This window comes from Schistocerca gregaria, chromosome 5, assembly GCF_023897955.1.
Source record: "Schistocerca gregaria isolate iqSchGreg1 chromosome 5, iqSchGreg1.2, whole genome shotgun sequence".
Classification (NCBI taxonomy): Eukaryota; Metazoa; Arthropoda; class Insecta; order Orthoptera; family Acrididae; genus Schistocerca; species Schistocerca gregaria.
Window position 1 is genome coordinate 479,205,938 of NC_064924.1, and position 16,153 is coordinate 479,222,090.

General features: G+C 37.8%; 1 protein-coding gene across 3 annotated transcripts in view; it reads right to left on the reverse strand.

Moving 5' to 3' along the window:
• Positions 1–16,153, reverse strand: part of LOC126272279 (uncharacterized) — a 424,623-nt gene that overhangs the window by 42,155 nt on the left and 366,315 nt on the right. For all 3 annotated transcript variants that reach the window (XM_049975032.1, XM_049975031.1, XM_049975033.1), the window contains 4 exons: positions 7,463–7,854; positions 5,859–6,028; positions 5,518–5,699; positions 1,959–2,070 (listed from right to left, as the gene is read on the reverse strand). In XM_049975032.1, coding sequence (XP_049830989.1) covers positions 1,959–2,070; positions 5,518–5,699; positions 5,859–6,028; positions 7,463–7,854 — 856 coding nt within the window. The remainder of the gene's footprint in view (positions 1–1,958; positions 2,071–5,517; positions 5,700–5,858; positions 6,029–7,462; positions 7,855–16,153) is intronic.

The window sequence follows — 16,153 nt, forward strand, 5'->3', positions numbered from 1 at the left end:
TTTGTTTCACGAATAACCACTGAAATGCTTTGTTTTGAAATGCAAATTAAATAGTTCTAACTGGTATATAAGTCACTGGTTTCTAGCTAGCAAATTTGTTTTATTGCCAGCCTCACAGCTGCAGTGTCCCAAGCAGAAACTCTAAGGTCTTGCTGAACCTCATCGAATTTGCAAACAGAACATCACCATCACTTTTTATTTATCATACCTTTGTTATTTGGATACTTTTTCTTTTAACAATAGTGACCTTTGTATTTTCTTTTTGTGACACCGTTGCATCACAATAAAAGTAGCACAAACTTCTGAGCAAAGAAATGAGTGCACACCAGAGTGCTTGAGCAATGAGCCAACATGTAGACAGGAATTGTGGATTTGTATGTATATATGTTCTTTTACTAATTTTTGTGCATGTGCTTCTGTTCCCATTGATCTGTGATAGTGTGTGAGAAAAGAGGCATCTTGTGGACATATCTTAAGTCTGGAATTGGTGCACGTCAAAATGTTTCTAACTGTTACCACTTAAGATCAAGCAGCCCTTCTGGCCACACATAACCTTAGCAAAACCTACATCTCCAACAAAAAGATCAAGACAAAAAGAAAACCCAGGTTCTGCTCTGCTGCCTATTTAAAACTTGATTTTGAGATCCACTGTCTTATACAATACAGCAACTTACAATTTGAGCACAGCTTATTAAGTAAGGCATATTATAACATTTATACATTTCAAAAATATACAACACTTGCTCTTGGTTCATTAGCAGCTTCATATCACATTATTTGGTTTCAAATATAACAAAATAACTGGCTTTATTCAATTCTATACATCACAAACAGAACTGGAGGTAACCTAGTCAACTTGACAACCTTATTCACCTTCGCACTGCAGTCCTGTGTTAGTCAAATGATGACCTTGAATACATCAAATTACCAAAGTCTCATTAATTAAACATATGGATTGTAGGATAATGGAACACCCTCTCATTCCAGCAATAAGCACTCACGTGCATGTGGTGAAATACTTGTTTTGGAAGCCTTATCTATATTATTTGTTCAATAATAGAAACAAGGTCATTTCCCAGCTGTCATGAAGATGTAGCTGTGTGTGACACATGGCATACATTGTGTCTCTGTATCATTTGCCACTGACTTTACAAACAATTTTCGTATAACTGTTAATAGCTTTGTTAATAATAATTTTATACACATCTAAGAGTTTTAGTGAGCTTGTCTCACTACTGTGAATTCAGCACTATCTTAAGATTTTTTATAGCATGTCTTGGAGCAGCTTTAGTTTTTTCAGTAAATATTGAAGTTTCAATTTTAGCATTTTTCCTCACTTTCTTAAGTATGCAGTGGCAGCATGCACTCCCCTTACCACTTCCAGATTTCCATGTCGCTGACCTGCTGTAGCCTGTCGAGTGGCCCCCATGTCTGTTAACAGATAGCTGCAGTAACCTGGGTGCTCTGCCCATCATCACATTTGTCTTAACTGGCCCACCCTCTTCACATCAACTTTCCAGGGACACAACATTCAAATAAGTGCTCTGCTTTTCATATACAGTTTTTAGTGGTTTCGCTACTTGTAATGTCACATACTTATCAACGTACTGTCTTTGACCTACTACTTTCTTTGATGCTCTGCTTCATCTTTGTCATTCCTGATTTTTACAGGAGAAGGGTGTCTCTCAATCTGGGGTCTGAATGACAAGTTCCTCTTTTCCAAGCACCCCTAATCTATCTCTCTTAGCTTTCTCAACAAACAGTTATGGAACCTAGGATAGTGTTTCTACTTTTGTAAATATTTACCAAAAGTATATATACAGTCTTGGTGCTGTCAGTTTTATTTTCAGTCATTGTGGCCAACAGTTAGATAGAGCAATCATATTCTAATCAGAAGAGGCAAAGAGGCAAGACTCTGAAAACTGAAGACAGAACAATATTGTACAAAATTTACTTACTGCTTTAATTTCTCTTTCTTGAAGCACACAGTCACAAGCATAGTCTGCATCCCTATAAGGACACTTAACTTCTGCCTCCTCACTAAACTGTACAGTATTCCTTAGGCACTGTCTGCAACAAAACACAGCGTAAATGCAACATGAGCCATAGATGATGTGCCATTCACAACTTTGATATGCAATATTTTAAAGACAGTAATATAATGAAGAATGAGTTCACCTATGCATTTATATGCCACCAACAGAGCAATTCAGAACAGAGCCTCATTCACTTAACACTGTAAGATTATTTAGTGCACTTAAAAAATAATCTCATGTTGATTACTTAATGACAACTTGCAAAGATCATAAACTGAGACTATAGTTGAATTTTGACCCTCATTATTATTGTGATTCTGTTACTTCCATTCAGTCATTCATGGTGGGAGGTAAATGACAGCAGAATTAATGCTGTTGCCATATATCAAATACCACAAATATGTTCAAACAACAGTTATTTGGTCCAGTCTTACAGAAACTGCATTAATTGGTCACACGGCCAGACACTCTCTACTTTTACTTTGCTGAAGTTACCTGCATTCCACAGAATTCATTTTATGAGCTTGGAATTATATATGAATTCTGTCTAAGTAATGAAACTTAGTTCACAGTGTTATGAATGTGTTATTCCACACAAAGTGGGACAGCAGATTGAATCCTCATCGTTTAAACTGTACTGAATGGCATTGCCTTTTATGGCCTCCTTTTCAATTCTGTGCAGAAAATGTCTACCTCATAAGAAGACAGAAGTTGAGTACTACCAAAAAATATAGAGTTAATTTTGTTAAAATAATGTATTCAATGAACTGCAACAATTAGATTATTCTGAAATTATCAATGGACCTTCTAATCTCATTAAAAATTGACTTTCCTGTGCACCAATGTATCTACCAATGTACAAGTAAGATCAAGATGGCTAATAAATGGACCAATTAATACTGCAAATGCATTTAAAACTATAAGCATTCACCACACACCTTTCATTTGCCTCTAGGTTTTATTGTTCTCATTTGGTAGAAGTCAAATGCTTTGGTCACATACCATAACTGCATCAACAAGTATCACCTATGCTGCCAAACATCACTTTAGGTCTGAAGCAGCCACAACAGCAATATCAAACATGTCTACCAGTAAATACATATTTATATACCTTTGTCAATAAAAACTTTCATTGATATGGAATATCTATCTATGCATCTGTTTTGTAGGTAAACAGCATAGATGCGCAGAATGCATGTTCTCGTATCTCAGTACACAAAGAAGGCAGTGCTTAATTCCTTCATTTGCCTCTCTCTCTCTCTCTCTCTCTCTCTCTCTCTCTCTCTCTCTCTCTCTTTCTCTGTGGTTGTCTTAGTGTGTCTGCTCCTCATACCACATTTTCAATGAAAATGACACATTACTGCAAATTAAGAAACGCTTCAGTTGTATACCAACATGCCATGTGATGATAAGGAGATCATTATTAGAAATGACTTTTGACAAACTGAGTGACATGCTGAATTGATAAGATAGTTGAGCTGATGGAATTACATTTTCCTGGAGACATATGAGTCTCAACTCCATCTTCGACAAGGATAGAAGCTGAAGCAATAAATTAAAATTTCTGCAATTGCCAGGACTTGCACCATGGTCTCCCGCTTACAAGGCAGATGATGTGTGGTGGTTAGTACATCTTCTTCATAAGCAGGAGACCCCTGTTCAAGTTGGCACAAATTTTCATTCATTGCTTTAATTTCTTCCCTAATCGATGAATGATAATGACATAAAACAATTCCAACTTACGACAAAGCAACGTCAATTTCTGTGACACCTACATGTAACTCATTAACATATTACTATAAAAGCACTTACTTTCTCATTTTATGGTCTTTATGGTTCACCTGCCTTGTCTAGTTGTTTAATGAAATAGTCTTAGCAACATAAGAATAGGCATGTGGCTAACACAAACCCAAGGTAACCAATTACTTTAAATTTCCTGACAGATTAAAACTTTCTGCCGGGATTCCAAACTGAAGTCTTGTTTCTCATGAGAAACTCTCTTTTATCAATTGAGCCACCTGCATATGTTCTATTACCAAACTCAAAGCTTTAATGCGAAATCCCTCATGTCTTCCTTAGCTCTACACAGATCTTCTGCAGACTTTGCTGGATTCTGGGAGAAAGGACACAGCAGAAAATGGCTTCCTCAACATCCTTCAAATAATTTCCATAATGATTATTTGTCTCTGCAGTGGTATGTGCATTTTAATGAAGTTTTGGATGGCTCATCTGGTAATAAAGTTGCGCACAAACAGCAAAGCTCCAATTTGAGTCCCCCTCTGGCAAAGACTTTCAGGGAGTAGATTATTTTTGGGAATTCATTTCCATGCTCGAACAACTGAACGATATACTCTTCACCAACACAAAACACTTTTCCTCTAAAATCATCTTGTCAGTGGCTATTCCCAGCAATTCGTGATTAAAAGAAAGGTGACAAAATACTGCATGTTTATGTGCGAGTTTGGTGTCACAGTTAGATCTGACAGTGAGAATGACAGACTATCAATATTTAAAATGGTGGTTGCATTGTTATTGTTATGATCACCTTACTGTTGTTACTAGTGATACAAAATATATCAATATAGATGGGAGTTTTTCTGGGACACATTGTGGACTACCTTGACCAGGATATTGTTGTTACTGAGCAGGAAAAATGCACATAAAATTGTTTAATTACACTGCATACATTTAAAAGATAGGTGGAAGCATCAAATTTGACAGCCAAAGTGTAGCCTCTGGCCAAACTGCCATCTGAATAATGTTGTGCAACCATACTAATCATCCAAGCATGCACAGCCTTACTTCCATTACTTTGTTAGTGAAACATATTTTGTATTAACAATCAAATATAGAGGAGTCATTGTCTGCATGTATTACCATGAATAATTGTTAAGATGTTGTAAATGGGTTTAGCATTGTCACCAAATTGAAAAAAAATAGCGTTAATCAAAGTTAAATGAAAACATATAACACAAAAGAAACTGACAGTTGATTAGTGGACATTTATTGAACAAAAAAATCTATTTGAGGCAAATATCCCAAAGTAAATACAACAAATGAAAAATTAGCCTGCTTTAAATCTTCTCCAGAGATTAGTTTGCTTTGATATGAGACATCTCTGTTTATTTCAGCAGTCCATCATGAAATGAAGCTTCAGTAATATTATAATAATAGGCAACTACTTGTATGCAGATGAATGGTGCCTAAAGTATTAGTGATTACCTCATCTTTATATAAATGACTGTGCATCATCGAGTATTGTTTTGTTTTTATTTTTTGTTTGAATTTTTAATAATGTATGTTTATGAAATGGTTTTGTTGTTTGAAAACATATTGTTATTTTTTGAATTTGCAGTGCTTGCATTCCACTCATATCAAATAAATTAGTGTGTGCATTTATGTGTTTAGCGATAAGTTGTAAAACACATGCCACACAGTCAAGAGAGTTTGCAAACTTAAAGGTATTGTTAAAACAATCCACCTGCAGAATACATGAAGGCATTCTCGAAGAATTACTCCATCACCAGCATTATATGTTACAAGACAGACAGAACAGTCAAAAGCTTCAGTGTTGGGAACCAGATCTGTGTTATCCAGATTTAAGAGTTCCTGATAATGATGATTTTGTTTTTGCTTCTCAACATCTTTCTCTTTTGCTGCTGCCTGCAAATGTTGAAATATGAGGATTTTATGAAAAACTTTTATGCATGGCAGTATTGTAGATTTATCACAAAGATAATTTTTAATATCAATTATTTCAAATAAGGAAATACACATTCATCAAAACATATTTAACTTCCATAATAAGAACTGCATAGTAACCTGCTGCATTTCCTCATCCAGTTTTTGCTCACGTCTCATCCTTTGGAATTCCTGTTCATTTGCTCGATATTCTACAGGGACCACATATCGTACAGGTCTTTCGGTTGTACAAGCAGCGCATCCTGGTCTTGTAGGAGAATTGATTAGTGTGCAAACTGGACATTTCCATCCTGGCATGAAGAAGAAGAAGTGTAAGTTCACTAGACAATGGCTCCCACTATCTGCTAGTGTTAGCTGCAACACTTATTACTAATAACTGAATATTGTTCCAAGCTGACAATGTAAAGCTGACAAAGAACACAAAAATAGCTTCATTGGGTCATGTTTATGGATGGACAGCAGGACAGTATAAATGATGCTGGAATGGAGGCCAACTCAGAAAATACTCAATAAAAATCCCTGAAAGTGATTTGTTAATGTAAGCTATAGCTTCCTTCACGATTGTTAGAAAATGTAGACAAATTGTCCATGACAAAGCATAATACGGTTGGTCAAACCAAGATTCATTCAGAATTGGATCCCATAAGAAGAATAATGTATAACTGCAGCTAAAAAGGATTAATATAATCATTGATTCATTAGCATATCTTCTGTACATTCCACCATTAAAGAGAACCTATAGAGATAAGGAACAAAGCAAAGTATAGAGCAGTAGCTGCTGGAAACCATTTCTGTGGGGGAACCTCAAGTGCTAAGGGATAAGGTTGTGAGAAGGGAGGGAAGGGAGTGTTACATAAAAAAATTTGGTATTAGAGACAAAACCAAGGTTTTTTGCATTGTTCAGTTGGCTGGTGACAGTCCACATAACATTTCATCCCACGCAGTATGAGCAGGGACAGAGAGGTTGTGAAGTGCAAAGTTAATAAAAAGGAATTGATATTAGTATCAATTTTATATTAATATCAAATCCACAATTTTTGGGGTCACAGTTTAATTGGTGATAGCTTTGATGGTATTTCTGTGCTAGGAATATGGTGGGTGCAGAAAATGGATGACAGAAAATTAATAAAAAGAAAGACAGATATTAGTGTCATACACAATGTTCGGGAACGACATCAATATCCTGCACTGGCTGTCATTGTTACGATTAAGCCATCCTTTCATTTCGTACTGTCCACACTAATCCTGAAAATAACAGCCATTGTGGCAAATTGAAATCATTTAAAAAAATTATCATGACTGCAGACCCTATCGCAGTTTGATATTGAACAACATTCAGGGTTGATTGTTGATACTCCTAGTGACACTTGACCAACAAGAACCAGTGCAGGGATGGGGGTGGGAAGTCAGAGTGATACGTAAAGCATAATTTTGGAATTTGTGGAACAATTTCAACTCAATTTCAGATAGATATCAGCTAACCTAAGTTTGTTTTTGTACTACAGACGGACTTCATTCCTTTACATATCTAATGTAATATTTGGACAAATAAGTAACTGGACAACACAGGATAATCAGATAGTAATGAAAAACACACACACACACACACACACACACACACACACACACACACACACACACACACACACACACACACTTGTTTCTGAGGTATCTACCATATTACATAGTGAAGGACAAATATGAAATCAAATATCAAAACATACCTAAATTCATGGTATCAGTCTTCCTCTCCCTCATGCTTGTATTTCCTATTTCATCAATGTGAGGTGCAGATGGTTTTGGCTCTGGAACTGGTGATACCTTTGAGTGGCCAACATGGATTTCTGAAGGTTCTACTACAACAGGTTTCTCATGAACCACAACAGCTGTTGCACCTATCAAGCCTCCTTCATCTGAGTCTTCGTCTTCCTCTTCTACTTCCTCCTCCTCTTCAATTTCCTCTTCTTCCTCTTCCTCTTCATCTTCATCTTCTTCCTCCTCTTCCGCAACATGGTTCACTTTGGGCACTTCTTGCTTTTCAGATGCACCATTTTGAACTGTTTGAGTTACTTGCCTTAATCCTTCATTCACCAACACTTTCTTAGTCTGATCAGGACTGTAAAATTAATGTTGGTTGATTACTAAATAAGGATTTAATAACAGAAAAATTCTTGCATTATTTACTTGTACACATTAGACCTGCTACTTTCAAGAAAGCCGACTGATGTCAAGAAATATGTGAGGGACAGTTGTATCACTGATTAATAAAGTAAATGGCCAGTGGACATGGGAGAGTTGTCTCATTTGAAGATGTGCTGTGTAAGTCACCTGAATTTTGCATCTATATGCAGCATATTGTGTCAGTGTAGACACAATATCCGAGCAGTCTGTTGTGGACAGGTGTGAACTGAATATGATGAAATGTCATGTGTGAACTGACTTTGAATATGGGGTGATGACTGGTGCAATGCAACAGGAGAGTACACAAAAACAGTTTTCAAAGTCCACAGTGTTCTAGGCTGGGTCTTCAATATTGCAAAGACATACATGAACAGCCAAACAGAATGACCAGAAGTGGCTGACAAGCAGACATAATGTTGCCACTGCAGAGCCGTAAGAGGCTATCAATGGTCAGATTGCTGCCGATTTGAATGTGTGACATCAGGAACCCATTTGCATCATGATTGCACAGAGACAAATGCACCACAGATGGTTGAGTAGCTGATGAATGATATCACATCAAGTGCCTTTTCTCATAACTTTTGCCTGCTTAGTATGACTGTCATAATTGAGATGTAATTATAAGCTTGCATGTTTCAACATCACACATGTTTCAAGGGAAAAAGATAACAGAAAAAAATGAGGACTGAAGTTTTATTCATCTTAGTAAGATATCAGGCGTGACTAAATGTTTCTGGTATTTAACAAGAAAGCATAAAACTTAAGTCCTGTTAAAATGATAGGTATTTGTTTCTGGTATGTAACATGTTTTGCATTTTGAGATGAAGCACATGTATCACTGTAAAGTTTATTGGGTATAAGAGGATAATAAACGACTGATGGCGAAAAAATGCTATAGCCAGAGTTCATAAAGTTGTTATTCTTGGGCAGATGATGATGCAAACACAATCACCACACTATTGGCAAATGCTCAACCATTTTCATTTGATCACATCTGGAATGCAGCGAAGGAATTTTAACTGTCAATCCTTGACAACATTTGTGACCCAACAACTGCACCTATGGAATCAGAGACATTGCAACATCTGCTACACATCCTCAATATCTAGGGAATCTCTTCCTCTGACATGGACCACATTATCCCCATATTGAAGCAAAGAAAAGAAACTGGATGTGCTAGATCTAATACAACAATTTTGGAAAGCTCATGCAACAAATTTCTGGAACTGTTTGTTAAAAGACAACTGGAATGATGAATGGAACACAATTAATTACTGGAATGAATTACTGGAATTACTGTTTCGAAAATTCCTTGTAGATTGAAACTTGTGTTCAACTGGGACTCATAAACTTGTCTTTCCCACAGGAGACTTACGGGACAGGATGAGAACGAAACACTGATTTTTGAGGATTGCACTGGGTGAGATTTCAAACCCTGAAAGTTTTGAGGTGGAAGATAGGGTAATAAGCAAGACAGAAATTAAAAGAATAGTTACAGACACAAAGTGCTGAGACTGATGAAATTAATGGAAATGAAGGCCATGTGGGTGGCAGGAACTAAGGATATGTTGCAATGTCACAACCCACCTACGAAGGTCTGATAAGCTAGTGTCTAAGGGAAGAATCTATATGGCATGTGTGGTGAAACAGGCACTTAGGTCATGACTGTCATATTGTAATGCTCTGCAATGTGTTGCCAATGTACATCGACTGCCTATGTCACCATGTTATCAGCAAGGATGAATGGACGCGCACATAGAGAGGTGCACATTGCCAACACATAATATTCCATCACTGAGCATGCTCTACATCTTGACAATCATGACATTGATGCCATCTGGATTCTTCTTCCAGGAACTAGCTTCTCAGAACTCCACAGGTGTGAACTGGCATGTCCTTGATTCTCACCGTCCACCAGGCCTTAATTTATGTTAATTTCTTCAGTCTCAGCATTTATTTTCGATAACTATTCCTTTCTTTCCCTTCTTGTCTGCCCCTGGGAGCTGAAAGGTCAGTGCGACAGAATGTTGATCCTAAAGGCCCAGGTTCGATTCCTGGCTGCGTCAGAGATTTTCTCCGCTCAGGAACTGGGTGTTGTGTTGTCCTAATCAGCATCATTTCATCCCCATCGACGCGCAACGACACACATTCATTGAAGGGGCATCAAATCAAAACACTTGCACCTGATGAACAGTCTACCCGACGGGAGGCCCTAGTCACACACCATTTAAATTTATTTCCGCTTTTCACTTCCTTTAGTTTTCTATATCTTTTATTTTCTAACCTCCCACCTCTACCACATACAATGAGCTTTCTGCCCTTATTGACTCTTGCATGATGTTTTGTAATTTCTTTCTTGCTTATTACCCTGTTTTCCACCTATAATCTCTCACTTTTTCAAATGTCATCTGATGCAGTCCCCAACAATCAGTGTTTCCTTTTCGTTATGTCCATTAAGTTTCCCTGGCCAGGGATTCTGGGTGACTTTTCAAAACTCTCCCCATTTCCTTAGTCTCTCAGTCCTCTTTCTTCATCACTCTTCCTCCCCCTTTAATGCTTCTGCCAGAAGAAGGAGCCACCAGCCCCCACAGCTTGCAAATTTCCTTAACCTTTATAAATGTGTGCTCTCCTGTCACTACTAGGTGAGTAGTTTTTTTTTATCTATCCAGTTATATCTACTGTTGAGATTGAATTTCTCTTCCAACATCTATTAAATTACTATAATATGCAATCCCTATTACCAATGAACACATCTGCCCAGGATATCTCATACAAACTCCATTGTGTTACTGCATTACTCGACAGTCGGCTACTAAAAAATAGTCTAATTATCATCTTACAAATAACAATTGGGTATGTTGACCAATGACTGCTCCACAGAGATGATACAGAGTTTTGGGACTAATTTACAATTCATGACTGACACAATTTGCCCACATTACATATTTGCTTTTGAGGCTAAAACAAGTGGCAAATGTTTTCTGTGTTTTGGTCCAAACGTGATGGGGTACACATTCTGCCACAATGCACAGCCTGTACTGATCACTGATGTGATGTCAACTGGATTGTAGCACGATAATTAATCATAGCAGCAGATAAATATATATTGTGAAGAATCGAAATTCTTGCATCCCATTATGAAAAAATTAACTGAGTTGCAGGAGCTTCTTTTGATCAGTTATGATTTCTCTATTGAAATAGCAAGCTAAACATGTATTCTGCTTTACAACTCGATTCAATGGATGAGCCAGTATTAAATTCCCATTTTTCTTTTGCTACTGACTTTGTGCAACATCCATCTGCTCTTCTGACATGAAAAAGCAAACATCAAAAACAGATTCGTGACAGCAGTGCAAATGCAGTGGAAAGATGCAATAAATTATCCTCTGTTGGGTAGAAAATAATTGTGGGAAGTGCCTTCTATTGTCCTGATTTTCAAGCAGAATGGTTATACTTTTTCTCAGAACACTGCAGTGTTTAATGCAGAAATAGTGACTTTCATTCAGGTTCAACAGTTCATGGGGCACACGAAACAAACAAGATCTTGACTGAAACTAACTTGTTATATGCGCTATCATTACTCAACACCCAATCACCACAGAAGGAAGGAAAATGAGGGTTTAACATCCCACTGACAATGAGGTCATTAAGAAGGAAGACAAGTTTCAGAGAAAGACAAAGTTCATCAGCTGTTCATGTGGTATTGTTGATAGCCTGATTATGTAAATCATGTTTCTTGTTTCACCAAGTTTATGGTGGTGTCTGGATACACTGTCAACCAGTCGAAGGATTGCTAGAAACATGCACCACATCATGAATGCAGGTGGGCTGGGGTAGCATTATACTTTGAGAGACATTCATCTGAGTTCCCATGGCAGCGGTGGTAGTAAACAAAGCCAGCAGATAGCTGGGGACTATGTGAGTCTTCCCCATAGGCTTGGCACCCTCCAGAAGGTTTACTGTCAGTATTTTAAGGCAAGAATAGTGTTACAGTTATTTGAGGAGCATGACAGAGAACTCATGTTGCTGTCTTGCTTGCTAGACTTGCCTGATCCAGAATCGATGGAACACATCTGAGACATCATGAGATGCCACCTCTGCACCCACGGACCACTGGACCGTCATTTATGGCCAAGATTTACATGATTTCTGTATTTGCATGACCTGTATGTGATTTGATGCCACATATTTCAGGAAAACTACCAAGGACTTCATGAATCCACGTCACACAGAACTGCCGCAGTACTGTGTTACAAAGCTGGACCAACATGCTCTTAAGTAGGCAATCATTCTGTTGTAGCTCATTAGTTTAAATACAAGGAGTGTTCAGTAAACAATGCAAAACTTTTTTTCCTTGACTAATTTTGGCTGAAAAAATATTTAGTTTGTTGTGGGACATCACGAAACATTTCCGCTTCAGCCCCACACTTTCATGAAATACCGATAGGTGACGGCACAATACTCTGTCCAAACAGGCCTCGAAAGGCCCAATGGTACCAACGAACCACCATTCACTTGATGGGGATATGGAAGGCCATGTGGTCAGTAAACTGCTGTCCTGGCCATTCCCGCCGCCTAAATATATGACTGTGGGAATCATGATTGGCCGCAGACTTCACAGGGTACAGAGAGTGTCGCACTCACATGGTGAGGCTCACAGTACAGGCATGCACTGGACCACAGAGACCCCTGTGGCGTGCATTCAACTACCATGTCTTAAGACACCAAACAAACAGCTGTGATTTGAGTTTATTTTGGTGGAAAAACAGAGCATTGCAGATATTCATAGGGGCTTGCTGAATCTCAGCAGAGACCTGGAAGTGAACAAATGCTTGATGAGTCATTGGGTGAGGCATCTGGAATCATCAGAAGACGGTTGCACAAACACATCTGATCTCCAGTGTGCCAGCCAGCTGCACACAGCTGTGACTCCTGCTATGTTGGGACAACCTCAGGAAACTGAAGAAATGACTTCTGCGTGTTTTGTCACCACAAAAATGCAAACAAACTGCTCTTTCTCCATGATAACACGAGGCCTCAACCAAGCCTGCGCACCCGAGAAGAGCTCATGAAACTTCATTGGATTGTTCTTCCTCTTCCACCCAACAGCCCAGATGTTGCACCTTCCTACTTCAACCTGTTTGGCCCAATGTAAGACACTCCACGTGATGCAATACATGGATGATGGGGAGGTTACTAATGCTGCAAAATGCTGGTTCCAACGTCAACCAGTAGAGTGGCGCCACGCATACAGCACTTCCCTGTATAATTATAATGGCTTAAGGCCATCACGCTGAGCGAAGATTATGTTGAAAAAGAGAACCATTAATAAAACCAACCAGATTACAGAAAAAAATGTGTAGCATTACTTATTGGATGCCTTTCCTACTTTGTCTGTCATGAAACTTACGTAACACCTATAGTCAACTCTCTTGTCAGTCTGTTACTCCTATTCCACAACATGTTGATACAATTATGCAGCAGCGGCTCGTGAGTATACATTCTGGGTGTTCACAAATTTTTAGAGTCAGATAAACTTGAATGAGTGAAATTAATAGCATATGCTGTATAACATTTGCGCTTATCAACAAATGTATACAACTTAATAATAATAATGCAGACTTTGCAAACAACAAATAGAAACAGTAGATCACATCACAAGTGGATGTACAATACTAGCAAATACAGAATACACCAGAAGACATGACAATGTAGCAAAAATAATACATCAACAACTTGCCATACAACATAAACTAATAAAACAACACGTTTCCACATACAAGTATGCACCACAAAATGTTCTGGAGAATGATGAATAAAAAGTATACTGGAACAGAACCATTATAACAAATAAAACAACAACACATAACAACCTGACATCATACTCACCAATAAAAAGAAGAAATTAACACAACTAATTAAAAATATCCATACCCAATACAACAAATATACGTAAGAAAACAGGAGAAAAAATTGAAAAATACATCCAACTGGCTGATGAAGTCAAGGACATGTGGCATCAGGATAAAGTTGACATTATACCAATTATACTATCAACTACAGGAGTGATACCACACAATATCTACCAGTACATCAATGCAATACAGCTACATCCAAACGTATATATACAACTACAGAAATCTGTAATTATTGATACATGTTCAATTACCCGAAAGTTCCTAAATGCAATGTAACATATACCATACAGTTAAAAGGAAGTCGCGCTTGATCAAGGTCTACGTCACTTTCCATTTTTAACCAGACATAACGTCAGAGAAAGGAAAGAAATAATAATAATAATAATAAGGTGCATAAAATATCTGACAAAAGAAAGAATTGTTTTTATAGAATCTTGTTGTTTTGTACATAATTAAGTACAATTTAGGGCAATAACAAAGTAATGTGTAAGCTTTCACAATTCTCCATTGTGCATTTTTGTGTAAGTTGGAGTTTTCATGCTTTTCCAGTTTAAAAAATGTACAAGATCCCCAAGGGATGTATTAGTTCACGAATTTTTTTATGTTGCATCCACACAACAACTTGTGCTAACTGTACACTTCCTTGTTAAATGTTCACTTGTAGTTATGCTTATTTGATTTTGGCACTCCCTCAATAAAAGGATCTGTTTTTGGAGGCCTTAGTTCCCTTGCGGCTAACTTTTCCTGGTAATTAACTTTTCTGTTCCCAGAATGAAATATCACTCTGCAGTAGGAATGTGCTCTGATATGAAACTTTCTGGCAGACTCCATCTGTGTGCTGAACTTTGGACCTTTGCCTTTTGCGGGCAAGTGCTCTACCAACTGAGCCACCCAAGTGCGACACATGACCCATCCTCACAGCTTTACTTTTCTGTTATCATTTAAAACAGATGCAACATAGTTCATGTTTACATGGCACATGAAAGCCAATTCCCGCCCAGAAAACAACCAACTCCAAATGCAAAGTGTCATTTGTGGAAATGATTAAACCCAAGTAGTAATGTCTACCAACATGGTCACTCGATTAGATTACAAATGAGGTGCTAAGATCCGTAAGAGCCTAAAGCACATTGCCAGTAATCCCACATTTAAGTGAACATCAGAGAAATCAGTGATACAGCTTTTTGTGAATTTTCATATACGCAATGTGGGCCTACAGCAGAGATAAACCTGACTCATTAAAAGATCAACAGATTTCATAAGCATAAATAAATCCTACAAGGGAAACTCCCCCCCTCAGCCCCCCCCCCCCTTTCCCCCTCAGATTTAGTGGTAAGATGGCCCAGTGACTAGTCCATTAAAAATTGAACACATATCAAGCATGAAAACAGGAAGAAGGTGAAAAATAATAATAATAACAATTGGAAACAATGAACAGTACAAGCTTAACAAGTGAAATATTAAGCACACATTCAGAGGTGCGGCGTCATGGTTAATGGTCATGGTGTTGTACTGTGAAACTGGTGAGCCATATAGGAAACTCTTTCATGTCATTTGTTTTTTATTTTATTTTTTTCACAACATTATGTACTGTCCATCCGGTCACTGAAATGTTTGCTCTCTTTCTGTAGTCTTGGCAATAGGTTATAGAATATGAGTCATGTGGTAAGAATGCATTACCATCGCAAGTAAACATGATGAATAGTGAGAGCAGGCGAGATACCACATAGACATCTCACAGAAATGAAAACAACAAATAAACAGGTGTGAAATATGTTGCAACAAAAGAATTCAAGAGTTGAAACTTCCAAAACAGAACACAACTTCAAAAACATTAAAAAATGTTTTGACATGGCACAGAGAAACTGTGATTGTGAAAATGTTGTGTTCATTTTTTGCAGCTTATCCTTGGGAGTGATCACATTCACATTCACACAAACATCTCATTCGGGTATGGAGGCATATCTCACTCACTTACCAGGCATACAAATTAGGTGCATCAGCATGAAATTTCTATTATATGACACACATACAGTCACTAATGCCGTGTGTGTATGGCACACCAGACATGTCTTCTGGTGGAGGATTCGGTTGGCTTGTCACCTTGTCATCAAACATTTGTGGTTCCCATTCGAAAGCCACTTCCTTTCGGCTGCTAATAGAGTAGTTGTGCAGAATGATCTGTCATTGTAAATCTCTCCCATACACCTTGCTTTTGCAAATGGATGTTACACCATGACACAGACACAAATCTGAATACAGTGAATAGTGGAAAAGAAGTGGCATATGGTAGGTTTGAACACGGCTCACCTGCCT